The sequence below is a fragment of the Diabrotica virgifera genome, chromosome 2 (assembly GCF_917563875.1).
Source record: "Diabrotica virgifera virgifera chromosome 2, PGI_DIABVI_V3a".
Taxonomy (NCBI): Eukaryota; Metazoa; Arthropoda; class Insecta; order Coleoptera; family Chrysomelidae; genus Diabrotica; species Diabrotica virgifera.
This window is the reverse complement of record NC_065444.1, coordinates 75,036,450-75,061,969: the sequence shown is the minus strand read 5'-3', so window position 1 is coordinate 75,061,969 and position 25,520 is coordinate 75,036,450. Positions and strand designations below refer to the sequence as shown.

General features: G+C 32.5%; 1 protein-coding gene across 2 annotated transcripts in view; it reads left to right on the top strand.

Annotated features, from left to right (window-relative positions):
• The window catches only part of LOC114333512 (venom carboxylesterase-6), a 78,100-nt gene that overhangs the window by 4,790 nt on the left and 47,790 nt on the right, over window positions 1-25,520 (top strand). The window contains exons 3-4 of one of the 2 annotated variants that reach the window (XM_028283397.2): window positions 5,807-5,941; window positions 21,392-21,545. In XM_028283397.2, the coding sequence (XP_028139198.2) occupies window positions 5,807-5,941; window positions 21,392-21,545 (289 nt within the window). The remainder of the gene's footprint in view (window positions 1-5,806; window positions 5,942-21,391; window positions 21,546-25,520) is intronic. The other variant, XM_050643799.1, reaches the window with a different exon arrangement.

Below are 25,520 nucleotides of genomic sequence, written 5' to 3'. Positions count from 1 at the left end.
TCTTTTGTCTCTTCTTGCATTCCTTTTAACTGCTTTATTTAGTGTTTCATATTCTTGTTGTCGGTTCGTTCTTCCTTCTACAGTTCTTGCTTGCAAAATATCTTTTTTTCGTTGTTTTCTTTCTTCGATAAGATTCCAAGTTTCATCTGATATCCATTCCTTTCTATCTTTCTCTTTTTTACCCAGTATGTCTTCAGCTATTTCTGTCAGAACATTTGCCAAATCTTCCCAGCTATTTACTTCACGTTCTCTTGTTTTTACTTGAAGCTCCTCCCTAAACATGTGTTTTCCTGGAAGAGTTTTTAATTTGTTCAGGTTTGGCGTTCATATCGCCCATCACTATTAGGATATCGCCTTTGTTTACTTGTTGGGTTGTTTGTTCTAGTTGTTCGTAGAAAATGTCTTTATCTTCGAGGAGAGATGTGTTCGTAGGAGCATAGCACTGAATAACTGTTATCTTACGGTATCTGGTATAAAATCTGACAGTCATAATTCTGTCATTAATGGGTTTCCATGAATTGGCTTGTTTACTGAGTAGAAGACCCACTCCGCTCTCGTGACTTCCATTTTCTTTACCACTATATAATAGAAGTTCTCCTGTTTGGGTATGGTGTTCACCATTGCCCAACCATTATTACATATTATATTGTACGTAAAGTTCTTTTTCATATCCTTGAATCTACCATGATTTATGTATAATGTCTTTTCATTTGATGTCAATTATTTTCTTTACATTTTTTACTTGCCTATTTGTTCTTTTCATTCCTAATATCGGCCGGGTCTAGCAAGTGGTTTCGTAGGCTAGCGGTATGTGTATCTAGTTACGGACGTGTCAATACTTGGTTCGAATCCCCCGTAAGGAAAACTTTTTTGTTTAATATTAATGGTTATTGACATACTTAGACTATTGTAAGGACTTAAAAATGATTAAAAATAATTAAAATAATTAATCCGGCTGTTGCCCAATGACGTCACCCGACAAGTCCCGACAAGTTACCCCAATGACCTCACCCCGAAAAGTCGGAGTCACGCGGGCTGTTGTATCGAGAGGCAGTCACGCGCGATGCTGTATCGCGAGGGTCCAAAGGTCAAAGTGTCCTGAAGTGGCTACCCTTCTACCCGAAGATTTTATGTATGTACATTGTACATTAAAAAGATTACACACAATATGACTATTTATTTAGATTTTCTACGATTAAACAAGGAAAAAGCAACTTCGAAAGGCTGTTCTTTTAAGTACTTCTTACGTGCATACAAAGTACACACACTCTTTTTTCTTTAGAAGGATGTAATTAAGTAAGTGTTAAGTATGTAAGTGTTAATGTTTTTTATGATTACTAAAATGCTACGTATTCTCCGTTCTTTTGTATGGCGTGGAGTCATGGACCTTAACTGAAGCATCACTGAAGAGACTCGAAGCATTTGAGATGTGGTGCTATAGACGCATGTTGAGGATTTCCTGGATAGACAGAGTTACCAACGAAGAAGTTCTACATAGAATGGGTAAAGAGCGCGAACTAGTCGTAACCATAAAACGTCGCAAATTGGAATACCTGGGCCATATAATGCGCAATGAACAACGATATGACCTACTTCGGACCATACTTCAAGGTAAAGTGCATGGGAAAAAGGTCCAGGACGAAGAAGGATATCCTGGCTGCATAACCTGTGAAAATGGTTTAACTTAACCACTACCGGACTTTTCAGGGCAGCAGTCAACAAAGTCAGAATAGCCATGTTAGTGTCCAACATCCGTAACGGATGGGCACCATAAGAAGAAGATGGTTGGCGATAAAATTTTGTATGCACCACGTCAGTAAAAACTCTTTATCGAATTCGTCTGTTATTCGTCTTGCTCGCTACGCTCGCTCGGCTCATAATATCAGACTCGTTCGATAAAGAGTCACTTTACTGACTTGGTACATAAATAACTATTATTTCTTGTTTTTTGTTTATGGCCACCTGTTTTTTATTTTTTGTTACTAAACAAAAGTATTCTGTATTAAAAGTATTAAACAAAAGTCAGAATTTTTACTTATGCGAGGATTGTTGCATGTCGGGATTTTGGCCTGTCGGGATTCTGGCGTGTCGGAATTCTGGCGTGTCGGTGTTTTGGCCGTCGGGATTTTGGCTGTCGGGATTTTGGGCGGCACCGGTGCTGTACAATGCTATATAATGAGGGAGCACAAACGACGTTCGATCACAAAACACAGGATCTCCATGTCTGCTTTATAGATTATCAAAAGGCTTTTGATAGAGTACGAAATCAGAAACTCGTAGAACTTTTAAAAGAAAATGTGGACAGTCGAGGTATACTGGTTATTGTATTAATACATCAATCTGTACTGGAATCAAAAAGCAAAGGTTAGAATTGGAAATTGTCGAAACAGAAACTATAGAAATCAAAAGAGGTTTTGTTTGAAATGATTTGAAGAGGTTTTGGTTTTGGTTTTTTTTTGAAACACGCAACCCTGTCTTGCAAACCAAGACAGGGTTGCATGTTGTCCCGTGTTGTCCCGTGTTGTCTGATGTACAGCGAAGCTATTTTTAAGGAAGCAATATCAAAGGAACAACAGGGTATATCAATAAACGGAAAAATCTTGAACAACATAAGATTCGCAGACGACACCGCTATTTTTGCAGACAGTCTAGAGCAGAGGTTCTCAAAGTGGGTGACGCGGCATCCTCGGGTGCCTTAAGCATTTGTCAAGGGTGACATGGAACATTTAAGAAAAGTCTAATAACTGGCCGCTGCGCCACTGTCCAATCGAAACATGTTGACTATTTGTACTTTCTCTCGATTACAGGAATTTGTTATAACAAATTTTAAATGAAATCAATCCTCAAACGAACTTCTTTGAAATTGTTATTGCTTATTTGCAAGGTTTGGAAGAAAGTATTGTAAACTATTTTCCTGACTAGGTATTTTCTATGGGAAATAAGCCACAATTATACTAAACAAATGAATTTATTAACGTTTCGAAGCCCAAATCGGGTTTCGTTGTCAAAATACAAAATACTATTAAAATAAACAAAAATGTTGTTGCTAAGTAAAAAAAATTCTTCTAATAATTTATTTAATCTGACTCATTTATATTGGCAATTCAGACGTATATTATACATTTTAAAGTAGAAGACTTTAAAATGATATCGCCAATATTTATGAGTTGCGTTCCTGGGACGACTTTACTAAAAGATAGTTCATTCGATTACATGAAATCAATCCCACTCAAGAATATCCGTCGCAAAGAATCGTAGCATGTGATCTGTCTTTAAAAAGACAACCAAATGCAACGATGAGAGTAAAATTCTCGCGTTAGAGATTCCATAAATATTGAACGCAACTCATAAATATTGGCGATATCATTTTAAAGTCTTCTACTTTAAAATGTATAATATACGTCTGAATTGCCAATATAAATGAGTCAGATTAAATAAATTATTAGAAGAATTTTTTTTACTTAGCAACAACATTTTTGTTTATTTTAATAGTATTTTGTATTTTGACAAAGAAACCCGATTTGGGCTTCGAAACGTTAATAAATTCACTTTTTTAGTAAAATTGTGGCTTATTTTCCATAGAAAATACCTAATTATAAAAATGCCACAAGGAAATAGCTTCAGAACAATATTTTCCTGACATTGACTCAGATGACTTATATAGCTGGATGGTGGACCCGTTTTCGTGTGATCCAAAAAATAAACCTGTTGGAATGACAAATGAAGTTTTTTTAAAATTTACTTGAAATCAGCGAAGATAGCAGTTTAAAACTCAAATACCGTGAAGGAAGCCAAGAAGAGTTCTGGATGCAGGTATATTCAGAAAATAATGTTGTTTCATTCATCACATTCATCATCATCAGGGCTTTTCATTCCGGGTGGAATGTTTGCCACTGTTACTTACAGCTCTCTGATTCGCTTATTGCGGTGAATCAATTCGCATTCCACTTGTATGTTGTCAAAGTTTGTTGTATGACTTGGCTTTCGTTACAATTTTCTTCCACTCATTTCGATATGTGCATAGTTCCCTCCAGTTTCTCACTTCCAGAATTTTGATATCTCTCATGACCTGGTCCTCCCATCTCTCTCTGGGTCTTCCACTTGGTCTTTCAGTTTCTGGTTTCCATCTGGTGATCTTAATCAGTAGGTCGTTTTTCCTTCTCTCTATGTGTCCCAGCCATCTCAGCATCTGTGCTTTATTAAATCTAACTATATCTTCTCCTTTCATTGTGTCTCTTAGTTCATGGTTCATTCTTCTTCTCGCTTCTCCGCTGTCGATTCTTATCGGGTCCATAATCAGTCTGAGGATTCTTCTTTCGAATATTCTCAATTTTTCTTCCTCTTTTCCCGTGAGGCACATTGTCTCAGCTGCGTACATAACTACTGGTCTGATTGCAACTCTGTATATTTTCAGTTTTGTGTTTCTGGATAAGTTCTTGTCCTTCATAAGGCTATGATATCTCCAGTATATTTTGTTGCCTGCTAGTATTCGTTCCGTTACTTCTTCACTTCTCTTGTTTTGGCTATTTACTATTACTCCCAAATATTTCAATTGTTGGACTCTTTCAAAAGTGTAGTTTTCTATTTTGATTTTTCTCGTCCTGTTATCTTCTCTTCTAGAGCAGAGTAGATATTTTGTTTTTCCTTCATTAATTTCTAGACCTCTTTTCCGTGCTTCTTTTGCCAGGATTGTTACTACTTCTTTTAATTTTGAGTTCATTCATCACATTAAGTGAATTTCACATTGAATTTCAAATGTATTGTATTTTATTGATCTGAAATAAGTTTATTTTGAAATCAAATGAGCCTTAGAATTGTATATTTTTTATTTTTTGTCGTTTCTCAAATCGCTTCAAGGGATGGTGTGCCTCGAAATATTTTTAGCCCTACAAGGGTGCCGCGACTAAAAAAGTTTGAGAACCGCTGGTCTAGAGTCTAGAAGCACTGCAACAATTAGTAACTAGATTAAGTACAACAAGTCAGTATAAAATATAGACTACAAATGAAAGTTAAGAAAACCAAGTTCATGATTATTTCTACGCAACATAGACTAGGACGGCTAGAGATCGAGAGAAGACAAGTAGAAAGAGTGAATAACTACAAATATCTGGAAACCTGGGTAAATGAAAATAATTACCAAGGTAGATAAATCAGGACACGTATTGAAATTGCAATACAAGCATTTATAAAAATGAAAAAAATGTTTGTTAATCGAGACTTTCCTATGGAGCTTAGGATAACAACCTTAAGATGCTACGTGTTCTCGACTTTATTGTATGGAATAGAAAGCTAGATAGGTACTAAAAGTAGATAATATAAAGAAGTTGGAAATATTTGAAATGTGGTGCTATAGAATGATTTTGAAAATATCATGGATCCAACGAGTTACAAATGCAGAAGTGTTAAGAAGACTACAAAAGAATTTGTAAAGAGCATCAAAAGAAGACAGCTGGAATATGTAGGTCACATTACCAGAGGTGAGAAATATGATTTATTAAGGCTCATAATGTAAGGTAAAATTAAGGGTAAATATACATAGGAAGACAAAGAATTTCCTGGCTGAGAAACCTAAGAGAATCTTATAGTTGCAGCTCAGTAGATCCTTTTAGAGTAGTCGCCAATAAGGTATGGATAGCTGTGATGATAGCCAACCTCCGATAGGAGAAGGAAATAGAAGAAGAAGAAGGAAAGGAGGTAAAAATGAGAAACTAAATAACTGCTTAAATATTGTAGTAGCGTGTAACAACAACATGAATCTACATGTTAAATATTGTTAAATATATGTACTTATTTTTTTATTTTTAAGGAACCACAACCTGTCGATAAATGGGAGGAAGTCTTTGACGCAACTATTGAAAATAAAATTTGTTATCAACAAACTGCCGATAAACAATGGGGAGCTACTGAAGATTGTTTATATGTCAATGTTTATACCCCAACGGTAAGTATACACAAGGCTAAGGCCAGACAAGCGATAATTTACGGCGCCGTAAGTGCAGTAAAATGAAGCGTCAAAAATGGGTCCTTTCCTATGTTGCTATTTTGCTGCGTGATATTTTACAGCTCGTTTGGCCATCCACTACTCTCACCGTGGGAACCCATTTTCGCGATTAATTTTATTGCTCTTAGCGAAAGGCCACACGGGCGATAATTTACGGCGCCGTAAGAGCAGTATACCTGACGAGGCATTGGTTAACTAACTCCTATTTCATCTACAATTGGTGAAGGAGTTAGTCAACCAATGGGTTTACTGCTCTTACGGCGCCGTAAATTATTGCTTATCTGGCCTTACAGTGGCGGCTCGTCAGGGTCGGCAGGGTCGGCAGTGCCGACCCACACATTTATGGACACATAATAGATTTTTTCAAATATATAAGTTAATCAGAGTTGATGATATTCGTTTCTGTGAAATAAAAAAAAATATCTGTAAGATAATATTTTTTTCTCATGATCATCTTTCAGTGCGTCACAGTTTTTCGATTTCTTTCTAACGCATTAAATTGTATGTGACAGAAAAAAGGCACGTCGGTGATTACTTTGCTAATTATTCTAGTTCGGTGATTATTCTAGTTGTCAATAGATGGCGCTATAATAAAAAAAATAATTTTTTTTTAATTAGATAATAATATTACAAATAAAATCTGTATAAATTATAAGACTATACAAATCAAAGAAAATACCATTTTATAAATGCAAGAAACACATTTGATTTGTTTTTATTCCAAATTGAAAATAAAATGTGACAACTGTCAGATTTAACTAAAATGTCATTTTAGAATAAATGTCATAAATGTGTATTATCACGGACTTACCCTTTTCCCTATCATCTGTTACGCACTGAAAAATGCTCATGAAAAAGACAATACAGACTAAATTTTATTGTTTATTTTATTGATCCATGTGCGCTGTGCGTAAGAGACTTTTCAAATTAAGGATCCTAGCCAGCCATACACCCGACTGCGATTGTGTGAATTCATGGCCCGCTTCGGCTAGCCGTACCCAGTTGAACATTTGCTTGTAATAAGACGCTATGGAATATTAGCCGATAGGCAACCAATTATACATTCTCCGTATTTATTTGAATGACAAGTACGGCAGAAAAACAATCTGCTGAGCACAGCGGTGATCTGCAAACGGCAACAAAACACGTACTTGGACGTTGAGATTTAATTTGGACGTTGAGAGGTGACTCATATTTGTTTGCAGAAATTGATTGAAAATAACTCATATAATAATATTTGAGTTATCCTCCCACTCAAAAAGATCCGAAAAATTCGATTTTTTTCTTCATGTTTTGATTATAACTTTAAAAGTATTCATTTTGGAGAAAAGTTGCACTGAGATAAAAGTTGCGTAATTAAATTTTATACAATAAAGGATTAGCTAAAAATTTTAAAAATTGTCACCCTTGTTGCAAAATAGCAATAAATGCGAAAAAATCATAAAAAACAAGTATTTGCATTTTACGTTTTTCAACCGTTTATGTTACACTTAAGACCTTCATAATTTTACCCAGAAAAACTATATCATATAATAAAAAATACTGTGAATTTCATTAAGATCGTTTCAATAGATTTTGCAAAATAAATTTTGCAATCCAGCTTTCGCAAAAAAATTAATTTTTTCAATATGTTGCAGAACTGAAAATAAAGCAGACAGCAAGTTGAATTTATTTTTACGAATAGAAGAATACTGTACCTTTCTTTTACATGTAAAAAAATTCAACTTGCTATCTGATTTATTGTCAGTACTGCAACATTTTGGAAAAATCAATTTTTTTGCAAACGCTAGATTGCAAAATTTATTTTGCAAAATGTTTTGAATCGATTTTAAGAGGAAACAGTAGCAATCAAGAGGTAGCGAAAACGCGTTCCAAGATTGCGGCTGTAATTTTGAATATTTTTTCGAGATATTTGGCACACGTATTTTTAATATAATAAAGAATGGCGGTACAGAGCCCAATTTGAAAAATATATTAATATGTTGAAATTACTCTGTAATTAAATACAATATTAAAAAAAAACAAGCCTGTACCGCCATTAAGAAGAACAAAAAAAATACACTTTCTTCAAATAAACTTTGTTATCCGATGCCTAGATTTTGTGTCATTTTGGAACTACTAAAATTTTTTATTTCATTAGTAGTTCCAAAATGACACAAAATCTATGCATCGGATAAAAAAGTTTATTTGAAGAAAGTGTATTTTTTTGTTCTTCTTAATGGCGGTACAGGCTCGTTTTTTTAATATTGGATTTAATTACAGAGTAATTTCCACATATTAATATATTTTTCAAATTGGGCTCTGTACCGCCATTCTTTATTATATTACGAATACGTGTGCCAAATATCTCGAAAAAATATTCAAAATTATAGCCGCAATCTTGGAACGCGTTTTGGCTACCTGTTGATCGCTACTGTATCACCTTAATGAAATTTACAGTATTGTTTTATTATATCATAAAGGATTTCTGGTTAAAATATGAAGGTCGTAAGTGTTAGCATAAATGGTTGAAAAACGTAAAATGCGAATACTTATTTTTTATGTTGTTCTCGCCATTATTGCTGTATTGCAACAAGGATGACACTTTCTAAAAATTTTAACCAATCGTATATTGTAGGAAATTTAGTTACCCAACTTTTATGTCAGTGTAACTTTTCTCAGAAGTGAATACTTTGAAAGTTAAAATCAAAAAACGAAGAAAAAACTCGAAGTTTTTCTTAATTTTTTGACATTTTGATTATTTAAACAATGTTTTGGACCTTTTTGAGCGGAAGGATAACTCAATTATTATTTACAAGGAATTTTCAAAATATCTATTAGACAAGTTCAATAAAAATTATCCATCATTCTTTATTCAAATAAAATAAGAAAATGGATTAACAGTTTTATATGCTGATCTAAATATTTTCGGAAGGTGGGATAAGTTACAAAATATGTTTAATTTTATATACTGCAATTCATTAGGTACAACAAACTGTTCCCGAATTTAATAAATTATTGTGCTCAAATGTGCGCAAGTTCTGCCTCAAATGAACGGGATTTCTCTTGTCTCAAAAAATTCAAAACCTATCGTCGAAACACCATGAAACAAGAGAGAATGTCAAACTTGTCTCAAATGTCAATAGAAAAAAACTTTTAAAACCTCTCCAAAACAATAATAAATTTTACAATGACGTTATAACCCATTTTGCTACTTCGAAACAATATAGACTAGAGTTAATTTATAAACAGGTTTACAAAAAAAAAAACAAAAAAAAATAAGAAAAACAAAAACCAAAAATCTTCTATGAAATTGAAGCCTTTTAATTAGATGGCATACCTATCTGAGGAGACAAAACCTTGCCGACCCTGTCCCTAAAGCCACGAGCCGCCACTGTGGCCTTAGCCTATAACTAGCTACATATAGCAGGCTTATTCGCCAAGAGGTCGTTAAAAAAGTATATAATAAGTAATCTATCATCATCAGCAATGGTGTCGATCTTACGGATACATATTTCCATTAATTTCATGAGAGAATGGTCCCCACTTAAATAAATATATATTATGGTATATATTCTATATACGTAGATACATATTTTTGTCTTAGAACATATAAATACATCACAGCTATTCCCTGTATCTTTGAAATAGAACCAGAGTTGAGTGGTAAATGGGCCTCTAGTATACCCAAGACATCATCATCATCATTCCCTTTGCCTTTATTCCCATGCGAGATTCCCGGTTTCGGGAATTCCTAGAAGATTCGGCTTCCCCAATTTCATTCCTATCTTGAGTTATACCAATATAAATCCCCTTTACCGACATATCTTGCTTACGCGTCTCCATAAGTGTTCTTTGGTCTTCCACTGCTACTCCTTCCAGGAACCCACAGATCAGCAATTCTTCGTATTGGGTGATTAACATTGATGCCATCCCTAGACTTTCTACAATATACCTACTCATTCTTAATTTTATCCTTTTTTGTCACCCCACTCATCCACCTAAGCATTCTCATTTCCGCTACATGTATTCGTTATTCCTCTTTCTTTTTAAATGCCCAACAGTCAGTTCCGTACATTATAGCTGGTCTTATCGCCGTTTTATAGAATTTTCACTTCAGCCTCATTGGATTTTTTTATCTGTCACACAACACACCACTCTCCTTACACTTCTTCCATCCAACCCTAATTCTATTGCATCACCAATACTCTCTAATACCGATAATAGGTACTTAAAAGTATATTTTTAAATATGATTTCATCATACAAAGATATCATTATCTATTTTTATACCAGGGCGCATTTGTAAAAATATTAGTACATTTGGATGTTGAGAGGTGACTCATATTTTTTTACAGAAATTGCTTGAAAATAACTCATATAATAATATTTGAGTTATCCTTCCACTTAAAAAGGTCTGGAACATTGTTTAAATAATCAAAATGTCAAAAAATTAAGGAAAAATTCGATTTTTTCCTCATTTTTTGATTATAACTTGAAAAGTATTAATTTCCGATAAAAGTTGCACTGACATAAAAGTTGCGTAATTAAATTTCCTACATTATAGGATTAGGAGTAGCAAAAAAATTCATTTTTTCAAAATATTGCAGGACTGAAATTAAAGCAGACAGCAAGTTCAATTTTTTTTACATATACAAGAATACTGTACCTTTCATTTCCAATTTGCAAAATTAAAATCGATTAACTACCATGACGTCAGGAATTTTTTTAAATAAACATTATTTTTTTTGGTGCTACGCGCAGGACAGCGGATACGTTAGCTCTGATTGGGCATTCCAATGACCTTTGATAATGATTGATAAATTTTAATTTTTAGTAGGTACATTTCGATATAGATAAATAAATTTGTTTATTGCAAAATAAAAACACATACTCTGTCCTTTGAAATAAAACTTTTTTGACAAAAACTTTCTTTGTTCGTATATTTTAACTTAGAGAATAAAAGTTTATTATCTTTAAACATATGCAATTGTTTAAACAATATTTCACAAACAGTAATCAAATTACTTTGATTTCTGTGGAATTAAAATATTAAAATACAACAAAATATGGAGTAAGAAAATAATATATTAGATAAAGATTGGAAGAAATTTTGGTGCAAATCAACTTGAGTGAATCGAACACCGCTGTCTTGCACGTAGCACCCAAAATTAATGTTTATTTAAAAAGAAATCTGACGCCGTGGTAGTTAACCGATTTTAATTTTGCAAATTGCAAATGAAAGGTACAGTATTCTTCTATATGTAAAAAAAATTCAACTTGCTATCTGCTTTATTTTTAGTCCTGCAACATATTGAAATAATTAATTTTTTTGCGAAAGCTGCATTGCAAAATTTATTTTGCAAAATTTATTGAACCTATCTTAATGAAATTTTCAGCATTGTTTTATTATATCATAAAGTTTTTTAGGGTAAAACATGAAGGTCCTAGGTGTAGCATAAATGGTTGAAAAACGTGAAATTCCAATACTTGTTTTTTTATAGTTTTTTCGCAATGATTGCTATTTTACAACAAGGGTGACAATTTTTAAAATTTTTAGCTAATCCTATATTGCAGTAAATTTAATTACGCAACTTTTATGTCAGTACAACTTTTCTCGAAAGTGAATAATTTTAAAGTTATAATCAAAAAACGAAGAAAAAAATCTAATTTTTCCTTAATTTTTTGACATTTTGATTATTTAAACAATGTTCCGGACCTTTTTGAGTGGGAGGATAACTCAATTATTATTATATGAGTTAATTTCAAGCAATTCCTGCAAAAAAATATGAGTCACCTCTCAACGTCCATCTCAAAACAGATGCGCCTTGGACTATTTTAAATGAATATTCCAAATATTATGTTTGTGTCCTACTAAGTTTTAAGGGGCTTATCTCCGCTGTTTCAGTTTTTGTTCTAAGTCATTTTCACTATTTGTTACTAATACTATATAGGCGAGCGACACACCCCTAATTTAAGGCTTAGAAATCGAAAAAGCGACCATGATATGTTAATGGCAAATTTTAGTCATTCTTTATATTTTCAAGGTCGGTGAATCTGAATATGAAGTTTATTTTTATCTAGAATTGGTGGAACATGTGTAACAAATTTTATGCAAAAATGCGAAAAATCAATTTTGATGATTTTTCAACTTTACCTCCCTGTAAATATTTCCTCTTGAAAATTTTACTGTGTCATCTTTGAAATATTTAGATAACAACGAGCTTTGTACAAAAATGTTTATATAAATTAAAAGAGGGGTTGTTAATTTTTAAACATTTTGTCGTTAGATTTCGTTAGTTTCATGTTTACTTAAAAAAGTTGAGTGATAAACTTTTTAGTTTATAATTTTAACTAACACAGCAATAAAATATAATTCATAAAGAAGTTTTCTGGAAAATTTCAAGTCAAAATATTAATAAGAAAAAAGTTATGTGACTTTATAGACTTTGTGGCACTTTTCCAAAAAAAAACGCTTATTTCTCGAGATACTGACCACAGTGTGGTGAATGGCTAATTTTGGTCTTACTTTATGCTTTCGATGGTGCTGAAAACGAAAATAAGGTTAATTTTGAATTTTAGGTGGAGGAACATTGTCAAAATCGCAATTTTACCCTAAAAATAAAAAAAAATGAAATCACGTTTTTCTTAAAATTAAAGGTTACGTTATTTTTTTTCTATAAATCATTTTATTCTTTGTACCCTATTTTTTAACATAATATTGATTAAAAAGCTAAATTTCAAATTTTGTCATTCAACTTTTGCAATTAAACTTTGAAATTCAGGAATCTGCACCTTTCACTTTAAACAATTTATAACTTTTATTATAATGAAACAGACAGATTGAAACAGGTACCATTGTCTTTAGAAATGTAAGAGGTATATACTCAAATAGGTATATACAAAAAATGTGATTTCATTTTATTTTTTAATGTTTAGGGTAAAATTGCGATTTTACCACTGTTCCCCCACGTAAAATTTAAAATAAACCTAATTTTCGTTTTCATCACCATCAAAAATATAAAGTATGACCAAAATTAGCCATTCGCCACACCTTGGTCATCACACCACTCAGTATCCAGATAAATAAGCGTTTTTTGTGGTGTGCCGCTCGTATATAAAGTCACATAACTTTTTTTCTATTGCATCTTTTGACTTAAAATTTTCCAGAAAACTTCTTAATGAATTATTATGTTTTATTGCTGTCTTGTTTAAAATTTTAATCTTGTCACTTAACTTTTTTAAGTAAACATGAAACTAACGAAATATGACGAAAAAATGTTTAAAAATTAACGACTCCTCTTTTAATTTATATAAACAATTTTGTACAAAGTTCGTTGTTATCTAAATACTTCAAAGATGGCACAGTAAAATTTTCAAGAGGAAATATTTACAGCGAGCGAAGATACAGTGAGGTAAAGTTGAAAAATCATCAAAATTGATTTTTCGCATTTTTGCATAAAATTTGATTTTTAAAAATTCTAGATAAAAATAAACTTTATATTCAGATTAAGCGACCTCGATAACATAAAGAACCAACAAAATTAGTCATTTACCTTAAAGTTGATTTTCGTGGTCGGTGTAACGTAATTTTACTGGTTGCTACCGCTCGCCTAATATATCATCAGCATACATCAAGTACCAGGCAATTAACCTGTAGTTTCGTCTTTATTTGACCCAACAGTAACAAAAATAAATAAGAGCTGAGTAAGCCTTCATGCAATCCTTCTTTCACCTAGGATTTATCAGTGGCGGATCCAGGGAGGGGCGATGGAGACGATCGGTCCCTCTCTCAAAACAAGTGACATTTTTTTTTAGTTTTATATAAAGATTATAAAAACTTTCATTTATTTTTCATTGGAATTTAGCCAATCGGCCCTCCCTCTTAACGTTGCTGGATCCGCCACTAAGACTTATGCTGGTAATACCTATACTATACACTGACAGTCTCTACCACAGCTATCCTAGCACTAGTTGTTACTCTATTCAACAGGGACTAGTTATCTTATTGAGTGACCACCATTATATTCATTAATCTCGAGAAATTCTATCATATGCATTCTCAAGATCAATGAATACCTACAATTTGAGCGTTTGTTTCTTTATTCCTATATTTTTCTATCAACTGCCTTATAATGAAAACTATTGTGTAATGAAAAGTATATGCAACACATCACGAAGTCGAAATTATGTGCGTGATACATGTTTATTACATTTTCTTTTCTTATTTCTCTTCTTCTTTATAACCAATTCTGCTTTTTCATTGGCGGATTGATACCTCTATCAAAGGTTGTCACTCCATCTTTTGCGCGGTTCTTCTGCCGATTGTTGATATATGTCTTGGTATTTTGACCACACGGGTCTCTCCATTTTGCTTAACTTGGTTATTCCATTCTTTTTTTCTAATTAGTATCCATTCGTTTGTTACAGTGGCTTAGCTGACAGGCCCGCAAGGCGCCCCTTAAAGCCTTCAAGCTTAATACTTCTACTTTCTCTAAATTGGGGACCAAAACATATTTTCCTAATAAGCATCAAAATAGGGAATTTGGAAGGAAGTAATGTAGCGGGTACCTAATTGACGTAACTCTTACTCTTTCTGGGTGCAATTTAGCGTTTAGTTGACATTTGGACATGTTGGTAGTTTAGATGAAAGTGAATCCCAAAAAGGTAATTTTTTGCTGACGGTTCTTTTACTAGCTAAATATGATCCTGTTTTAGCTAAAGTAATCGATAAAAACAATAACAATAACTTAAACATTGAAACATGCTGAAAAACCACAGCCTAAATATCGCAAAGTCCGACCCTGTCGTTAGGGATAGAAAATTCGACGTAGTATAACACCCAAGGCGTTTCTCATAGGCCACCCGCAAAAGCGGAAAGATTAATATTCTAAGAAATGCTAGATACCTAAGTGGGTCATTTAACTATTGCAGTAAGTAGAAATACAAAGAGATTTTAGGGCTTCGGAGACAGGTTTCCTAGGAGTTGTTTACTTTACAACAGGATATGTCTCATAAAAATAAGAATAGGAGATATTGCTAAGTGTTTGAATCATAGAAATCTAGGAACTTTACAGAAATTGCAACGCAGTACATTTCGTGGAAATCCTTAAATGGTTACAAAAGGACAGCGATGGTGATTGGCCGAAAAAGAAACGTATGACCATAATAGGATAGCCTAAGTATTACTTTCCAACTATCCGATTGGTAGGAACTGTTCGGAATGATGACTATTGGTCAAAGTAGGTGATAGGTGTGAGAAAGGGAGGTGACTTTAGGGAGAAAGAAATCTTGTCCGAGATTAGGACAAGAAGAATTTTAATTAAGTTCTAGAGGCCATGCAGTGAAGACGTGCATTTTTTTGTCTGTGCCGAGTTAGGCAGAATGGGATCTTAAAGATTCTGTCGTGAAAGTCGCAAGTGCGATATGTTGTCTTAAATACCATACCGGTATATTCTTTGTGTTGTGTCCGGTACCATAAAGGAATAGTTTTTCCTAGTACGGCGTGTAATATGTCTCGTGCAAACAGAACTTAATTCAACCTTTCGCGGACGTAGTTTCCGTTTAATATGTCTCGTGCAGACATAACTTAATTCAATCTTCATGGAAGGTGGTTCCGTTTTTTTATTAAAGACAATGGTCTAAATAAAGTATGTTTTATTATCAAGTCAGTGAGATATATCACTAATAATCATGAACGCAGTTACTTTCTTTTCATAAAACAAAAAACTATGGAATTTTTATTTTTCGTATAATATATAACAATTATGTAACAGTACTTTAAATCTAAAATTGTAAAGTGAAAGTGAGTTCGCCGCATCCACCACAGCTCTTGCGAGCTAACCAGATTCCAGCAGCTCAGCAACAACAGATCATCACCAGGTATTTTCAATAAACTGTTTCGTTCCTTTTTTCTTTTTTCGAACTTTTAAAATGAAACGCGAAAGACTTATTTTTTTTACTTTTCTAACCAACTCAGTTTTTTAACTATTTTCTATCTGAATAAATGATAACTATGTTTTAAACTTATGTCGTCTTTTTCTGTTCGCACAATCCATCTATGATCCTTATTGTATTAGGAAATGCAGACTACCACAGACACCAAGGGTAAGTACCGTTACTATTCAAAGGGATACCATTTTACGTAACATTTTTGTAATTTTTATATAGATATATAGCAATAGATTCTGATCTATTAATGGCGCCCAAAAAATTAATAATTTCTTTTCTTTACCTTAAATATTATTGTAAGAACTCACTTCCTAAATTCTCTGAGACTAGAGCTGCCGAAGCGTTAATAAATTATGTAGCACGAATTTTGTCAAGTCTATGTATATCATTATGTTTATCTAATTTAGCGTGCATCAACATTACTTGAGTTCCCAAATACAAAACGAAGTTATAAATTTGCCGGCTTAAGAAACTACAAAGTGAATAAGTTAAGGGCAGCCAAAGTTCAAAAATTGAATTTTTTAAGTTTTTTTGGGTTATGATTGAAAATTGTTCTCTGAAATATTCTATTTCCAACGATATATAACACATTATAGTATAAAATATCCATGGTTACAAAATTATTTGTTTTTTGAACGTCTGCACTCAACTTACCGTGTACCGGTAGCTTCATAGCCTATTAGAGTGTTTTATGTTTTTGCGATTTCCCGAATCCTAGGTTTTTAACTTTTGATGTCAAATATCTCTAAATCCTTAGATGATAGAAGGTCCAAATATTTACAGTAGTTGTATATAGATAATATCAAGTCCCGCGTAAAGTTTTATTGAAAAATTTACAAAAAAAAGTAAAATAAAAAAAAAATCTAAACTTTTTTGGGATTTTTTGTAAGAGTATTTTCAAAAAATTTAAAATAAATGTTTCTTTCATTCTAGCTTTACGAAAATCTACGCGGGACTAAACAATACATCTAGTTTCAAAATAAAACAAAAATATTAGGTCTCTAAGTGCATAGTGCATTGGTTACAGAGATATGTGACATAATGTTAACATTGTCGTTAAATGGGACTTCAGGTGCCCTTAATTAAAAAAAGTTGTTTTTATTCAATATTTCTTGATACCACTCAATATATGTCCACAGACGATCAGTTTAGTTTTATTTTTCGGTATATAAAAATAACTTGCGATGAAAATAATTTACACTCCAAGCAGAAGTTGTTTTTGGGATTTATTCGTAATTAGACCAAAGTGCAGAAGGTCCTGTAAATGAAATTTTAAAATTTAAATAATCAAAGCACCTTTCCGTACACAACTGCAGAGGAAAGGGGTATGATGGGGCAAGCGTTATGAGTGGTGTATATTCAGGCGTACAAAGGCACAGAACTGACATGAAAAAAAAAAACTTAGGTGGGATTACGAACACTCGATACCACTCGAAAACATGGCGGATACGATTCGTATCGAGTGTTCGTAATCCCTATGCTGATTCCTATGTTCATTGTGCATCCCATAATCTGAACCTAATATTGAATGAGGCCATTGCTGGTGTACAGGAGTTGTTTTTTTTTACAATATAGTGAAGAGATTATAAAATATGTCTTTCATGAAGAGAAGTATCCATACTTACTCAAATGTGGTCTCGAGTTTTTTGTAATTGGTTTAAATATGTCTTTTTTGTGCAAGTATTAAAAGATGGGATGTACTATGTACTATTATGACTTTGGATTCATCGCGTTTGACAACAAAAGGTTATGTGAAACCCGGTGGTCATCCAGACATGATGCTGTTATAGCTTTGCGTCGAGCTTTCCGACAAGTAATGAAATATTTAACGAAAATTTCACTGTTATCAAAAAACTATGAAAAATTAGAAGCTAAGAGCTGCTTATTAGAGCATATGAATAATTTTGAATTTGACGTTAACATTACTATTCAATCTAAATACTTAACTTTATTCATCTAACATCAAAACTTCTGCAATCTGAAATGGCAGAGTTAACGGTCCTTCAACTTTTTGAAAAAACTCGTGATAATCTCCGACAAATGAGAAATTCGTTTTCCGAAATTTTATCAGACGGAGCAGGAATAGCAGAATAGTGGGGATTACACCGGAATTTAAAAATAAACGGATAAAACGTATAAAAAAATTTACGAAAAGCTCAGCTGCAACGAAAAAATAACTTGTGGCAAAAAAGTTTTGAAGTTAATGTTTTCAATGTAAATTTAGATATAGTATTGCAACCACTTAATAATAGTTTTGTCGGATTAAGAGACATGAAGGTATACTTAAAAGGTGTTTATGTCTATTCCCAAAAAATCTATTAACACTAACTAATGAAGACATAAAAAAAGGCCAAATATTGTCATTTACACATATTTTAGAATTATACTGTTATTAGTTGTCGTTATGTTTATAATATGGGGGCCCACAAAAATTGTCGCGGGGGGTCCCGCAATCTTCAGCTACGCCACTGGTTTGTACACTGTACGTTACATTTTCTTCTAATGTCTTCACTCCTCTTTCGACCTCTCTGCGTATTTCCTGTAATTCTTTTCAGTACTCTCATCTCTGCCGTTTCCAGTAGTCTTTGTGGTATGGCTGTATCGGGTCTTATTTCTGATGCATAAGTCATTATTGGTCTTATTTTTTTTAAATAAATATCACTGCAAATTAAGTAAGGTAACTCTTACGTGGCTTATAAGATATTTTATACCTTCATATTCCATTAATAGCCCGATCAAAGAACAATCTGACCCAAAAAAAAATAAAGGAAGGATGAAAACTTGGGAATAGGTAGTTGAAATTGTCTATTATTATACAGGGTGTCCAGAAACTCTACCGACAAACGAAGACAGGAGATTCTTCAGATAATTTTAAGATAATTTGACCCAATTCACTTAGTCCAAAAATGCTTCCTAAGGGAGCTAGAGCTCTTTGAAGATGGCGTCTTGTAATTAGTTTTTCTTAAATACGGCCAGAACGCTTCTATTTAGAAAAACAAAAATTGGTACGCGTATTTATATTCAAGATATAAATCTAATCCATCCATTGCAAATTTCTAGTACCGATCATAGGCGTCCGTTTTGGGTAGGGTAACGGTTATTTTATCGCATAACTTTTTTATCTTTAACTTTTATGAATTTCTGACACTGGATTATTAAATTGTGAAGTATTCTAGTACTAAAAGGTACTCTTGTTTTAAATCGGTAGGACACACCGTTTTCTAGAAAAATCGATTTGAAAATTTTTCGCTTGTTGAATCAAAAAAAAAAATTTAAAAAAAAACTGTTTAGAAAGACGAAAACTGGTACATTTATTATTATTCCAGAGATAAATCGATTTCATTAATTGCGAATTTCTAGTACTGGTCATAGCTGTCCGTTTTGGGTAGGTCAATAGTTATTTTATAGCATAACTTTTTTGTCTTGAATTTTTGAGCATTTTTGACACTAGATTATTAAATTATGAGGTATTCGAGTACTTAAAGTTACTCTTACTTTATGTTGGTAAAATACTTCGTTTTTTGTTGAAAAGTTCTTTCAATTTTTTTTCAAATTCCAAAAACGAAAAACTTTCAAATCGATTTTTCTAGAAAACGGTGTGTCCTACCGACTTAAAACAAGAGTACCTTTTAGTACTGGAATATCTCACAATTTAATAATCCGGTGTCAAAAATGCATAAGAGTTATTAAGGACAAAAAAGTTATGTGATAAAATACCCGTTGCTCTACCCAAAACGGACGCCTATGACCGGTACTAGAAATTTACAATAAATGGAATCGATTCATCTCTGAAAAGTAAATATACATACCAATTTTCGTTTTTCTAAATAGAAGCGTTCTGGAGGTATTTAAGAAAAACTAATTTCATGACGCCATCTTCAAAGAGCTCTAGCTCCCTTAAGAAGCATTTTCGGACTAGGTGAATTAGGTTAAATTGTCTTAAAATTATCTAAGGAATCTCCTGTCTTCGTTTGTCGGTAGAGTTTCTGGACACCCTGTATAAGAAAAGTTTACAATTCTACATCCCTGCATTTTACAAAAATTGGGAAATACGGGGTAAAAAATATTTTCTCGGGGTAGAAAAATATACATTCAAAATAGGTCCGGAATTTGATGAATAAAATGAGTAATTCTAAGCAACTTTTCTTCTATAGAGTTTTAAGTTATTTGGAAAAATAATGGAATATTTTTTCAAAATTAAAAAAAATGTTTTACCTATTTTAAAACCAAATTCTTTAAAAAATATGCACTTGCAAAAAATGAAACTTATAGATCATATAAACAATACATAAGTAAAGTAACTTGTGAAGCGGTAGTAATTAATTTTATTTGGGAAGCTAATTACGGGGTGATTTTCGCGATTCTTTTTACCAAAAAATAACAGGTATCAACAATATTTTTAGCGTAACTCACTTACTTTTAACGTTAAAAGTTTTATTCAAAAACAAAAATAAACCTTTTTTTAAACACTTTGAAAAGTTGTAATGAGTTTTCCCAGAAAAGTGCTCCATTTTTTGGTTATGTCACGTTGAAATATTCGATTTGGAATTTGACGAATAAGAGCCTACTTTTCATTAGCTACAAATCTGCTTCTACTGAGTCTAGAGGCTTAATGCATACACCATTTTTTTCAAATTTTTATAAGCTATATTTTTGGTACGAATATTTTTTTCCTAAAATACTTAAGTTTTGAGTTATTTGCGAAAAACCGTCCAAGAGCATGTTTTTTTTTCTGTTAAAAATGAACATAATTCACTTGCAAATAAATCAAAGACTAATGACTTAGTGAAAAAACTCTATAGAACAAAAGTTGCTTAGAATTAGTCATTTTATCCCATTCCGAGCTTATTTTGAACGTATATTTTTTCACCCCCGAGAAAATATTTTTCACCCGGTATTTCCCAATTTCTGTAAAATGGAGGGGATGTAGAATTGTAAACTTTTTCTTATAATTAAATTATTATATTATAATAATAGACAATTTCAACTACCTATTCCCAAATTTTCATCCTTCCTTTATTTGTTTGGAGGTTTTCATAACGTTTTGTGTTCTTTGAACGGGCTATAATTTTAGATATTCTGAGTGAAAATAAAATTATTGAAACCTTTTGCTTTGCAATCCATAGGTTTAAGCGTCGTGTTTATCACTTTATCAAATTTAAGCTGAGTGAGATCCCTTGTTCGCTCAACACCTTCGTTGTATTTCTTTACTTACATTCATCTTTAAATATTTTTTCTGTGTTCCTTTCAGGTGCTCATTCGGAAATCTGTTTGGTATCCAGCTTTTTAGGTTTGTAGAAACCTGCTGCAGATTATTAATTTAAGTTAAACATACTGTTTTTCCTTATGTTTCTATTTTTCCACAGTTTTCTCTTGGCCAGTTTCGATGTCTTTATTTTTATGTGCAGTGGTTGTAAATGAATATGTTACTTCATCTCTAAAAATATTGAATCGCTTTTAGTATCCATCACCAGACCTAGAAATCCCAGTTATGGTCTATTTCTATGGAGGAGGATTTATAAATGGCTCTGCTAATTTCCACAGTTACGGACCACAATACTGGATGGAACAAGACGTCATCATTGTGACAGTTTCATATCGAGTAGGAATATTAGGTAAGTATGTCTGGAGTAATTATTATCAGTGAGTGTATATTGAGATTATTACCCAATCCAACAACCATTTTGGTGTCGGAGAAATAATAAATAAAACAATTTGGTTATTTACTTACATTATGTTATTTTGTTGCCATTTTGCCTACTAAGGACCACGAAAACTATTTCATCCTTCTCACGACTCCTCCTGTGCTTCTCAGGTTTTTTATTTTAATGGAATGTTGCTCGTTTATTTCTTGTGACCACTTACTAGCGGGGCGATTACTTGAGATAGTGAGAGGGATAGGGTTCTTAGTATTTTAGGTTCTTATCCCTAAAACCTTGACGATTTTGCAATACGTTTTATACGTTATTTTTCTCTCTTTTGTCCGTTTCACCATTACTGAGAATCGTAATTTCCTCCAATATTCCTAACAAATTTTCTCCAGTGGTCTCTATCTTCAGCTGCTCTAAGGGTTTTGCAGAATGAATGGCCCGCTGAATTCTGAATTTAATCGGACCATCTGATTTCCAGAAACAATTAATCTCTCTAAATTATCACCGCCTCCGCGAAACACGTGACCAAAAAACTGTTGAATTCGCTGAAGACATATTTTGGATACCTTTTTTTAATGTCAAGTTATTTAAAAATTTGGAACGTTTGTCCAATCAGCTGAAGAATGTATGCGTAGCATTCTTCTCCAACATGATATCTCAAAGACATCAATATTTTGGCCATATTTTGCGCAAAGAATCCAAGTTTCTGCCCTGCATAGAAATATTGAGAATACAAGTGCACTTATCAATCTCATCTTGATTTTTGTAGAGATGAATCTGTCTTTCCAAACTTTAGTTAGGCGACTCATCACATCTTTTGCCATATCAATGCTTCTTGAAACTTCTGCTTTGCAGTTACCATCGTTAGTTAGACTGTATAATTAGATCCGAGATAGTTGAAGCTGTTTACTATCTGGTATTCCTGCAAGTGGTTATAGGCATGGATCCCGCGTACCAAAAAAAAGTTTATTAATAGCAAGCTGAAAATTGGTTAGTAGTTTAACGGTGTCTAGTCGAACAAACTTTGTAACGACGAAGATCACCCTGTAGGAATATTGGAAAATAGAATTTGACAAGATGCTGATATGTCATATATGGGGATGTTAACGTGTTACACAATTTGAAGAACAAGTCCTCGGTTGCTCAGTACGGAAGAGATGTGGGGTGGTTCTTAACGGGGTGTTATTAATATCCTCTTATTAATCAAATCAAATCAATCAAATCAAATTTATTTAGTCCTTTTACGCTGTAAACATACCGATTGGACGTGTCAAAATATATAATACGTATATAATAATAAGTAATGAGTTAAGTTAAAACTAAGAATAATTACAATTACATGTAAATATAAAATATAGTGTGTTAACATACACAACATACACATAGTCAAAACACAGATAACAATACAAAAACACACATAACACAAAAAACAGTGATTATAAATAAATTACACTACACGTAGTTCATAAGGCTGTCTTTAAATTCCTGAATGGAATAAAAACATCCATTTACCAGTAATCTTTTAAGTTTTTTCTGAAACAGAGTTGTTGAGTTTGAGCTCTTTAATTGTTCTGGTAGCATATTATATAACGAGATACCTGAGTATAAAGGTGATTTTTTTGAAAAATTGTGGTATATTTTATTCAAAATAAAATTGTCTTTATGCCTGGTATTGTATGAATGTAGATCCGAAAATTTCAACAAATTATATCTCTTCTTAAACACATATGAAACTAATTTATAGATGTAAATAGATGGGACTGTTAAGATTTTAAAATGTCTAAAAGTATCTCGACATGAAGTTCGGAATGGTAAAGTCGAATATTAGTCGAATCAGCCGTTTTTGAAGAACGAAAACTGGCTGAACATCGCTCGATTGGCCCCATACTATTACATTATATGAAATACCGAAATATGCATAAGAGTAATAAATGGATAATAATGTATTCCTATCCAACATTTGTTTTAGTGTCAACAGAAGATAAAAGCAATTGTTTAATTTGTTCCTAGAAACTTTGCTGACTTGGTTGGTGTTACTAAAACATTATTAAACAAAAAACTACAATCCGGTGGACATCTTCGAATAGTGTGGAAGTTGACGGAGATTGTTTTATCATAGTTTATCATGAGTTTGTTACTATGACACCATTTTGAAAATTCGTTAAGAACAATGTTTATTTTCTCATTTAAACCTTTTTCTGTTAAATCAGAGAGAATTATACACGTATCATCCGCATACATAAGGACCTTGCCTTCAGATATATAAGAAGGAAGATCGTTAATAAAAATTAAAAAAATTAGTGGACCTAAGACACTTCCTTGTGGGGTGCCCATATCTATGTCGTACGGACTGGATAGTATATCATCAATTTTCACTATCATTTTCCTGTTTTTAAGAAAAGACATAAACCAATCATTGAGGGGACCTCTAATACCTAAAGAACCCAGTTTTTTGCTAACGAATACGTGATCAACTCTATCGAACGCCTTACTTAAGTCAAACATCAAGGATACAACAAAATGACCCTCATCCATCATATCACTAATCAATTGAGCACACTCAACCAAGCTAGTCTCAGTAGATGATCCTTGACGAAAACCATGTTGATTATTACAGATCAGTTTGAAACTCGATAAGAATTTTTCAACTCTACTACTCACAGCCTTTTCGATTATTTTAGAAAAAAAGCTTAATAAATGTATACGACGATAATGATCCATATTCAGACGGTCACCTTTTTTGAAAAGCATAATTACTGACCCAAGTTTCAGACTAGAAGGAAACTTACCTTGAGTAACTGATATGTTTACAATATTAGCTAATGTGGGTGCTATAATTGATTTACAACCTTTAATCACTGAAGCCGGAACACTGTCGGGTCCAGAACATTTTTTATTTGGCTAATTATTAATAATTTCAATAATATCATCTTCTACAACTTGATTAAAAAACATAATATTTTCAGTTGTGGACCGGTGGTACAACTGCGTGAGAAATTAAAGCCAAAATGAGCCGTAAACTTATTAACAACGGCAACTGAGAGATTATCACCAAAAGCCATTGCTTTATCAAAAGAATTAGTGATTATTTGATTTTTGTATTCTACTTTTGGTATAGAATTATCTGTCTTTTTGCCCTTAATACAATTGACCATATTCCATACTGTTTTATTTTTATTACTGGAGTGATCGATTTTATTTCTAAAATATTCTTTTTTTTTTCTCTTACAATCATTGAACTAACTTCCTTTTTTAATGATTTATACTCGTTATTGACATTCATGTCAAATGTTCTATTCCTAAGCCAGTTAAGATGTCTAAGTCTCTGTCTTTTGATTTTAAGTTGGTCAGAGAATTTAATTTTATAACGTCCATCCAATTTATTTACATTAATTTTTTTCTCCCTCCTTTCAAAGGTTATATTAAAATGCCATAAAAAATTATTTAAAAAATTATCGAATATTTCATCTACGTCCTCCTCGGAATTGATAACATAATTAGATCGCGCAATGGACTGGCAAAATGCTGCTATTCAGTGTTCACTAATGTTTCGATCAGCAATAGTTTTATAAATTTCCTCAGGAACGCAGTTTCCAAAGTCAAATTTAAGTACTTGGCAATGATGATCCGATAGTGCCGGATCAAAATTGGAAACAGTGGTGTTTTCTGGTTTGTTTGTTAGTATATAATCAATAGAAGTAAAACTAGTATTGGCTGTGAGTTTCGACGGTAGCGCAATCTCGCGGTTTGAAACTTATACTTTTCTGATAAAATTTATGTATGTGAAATATACAAAACGAGAAAAATAGATACTTATCTAGAAAGACACAAATTATGAACTGAAATATTATTGTAACCTGATTACTAAATGAATACACAGAATTAATAGTAAAATTAATTATGTTTTTTTATTTTATTCATTATAATTTTAATATTTAA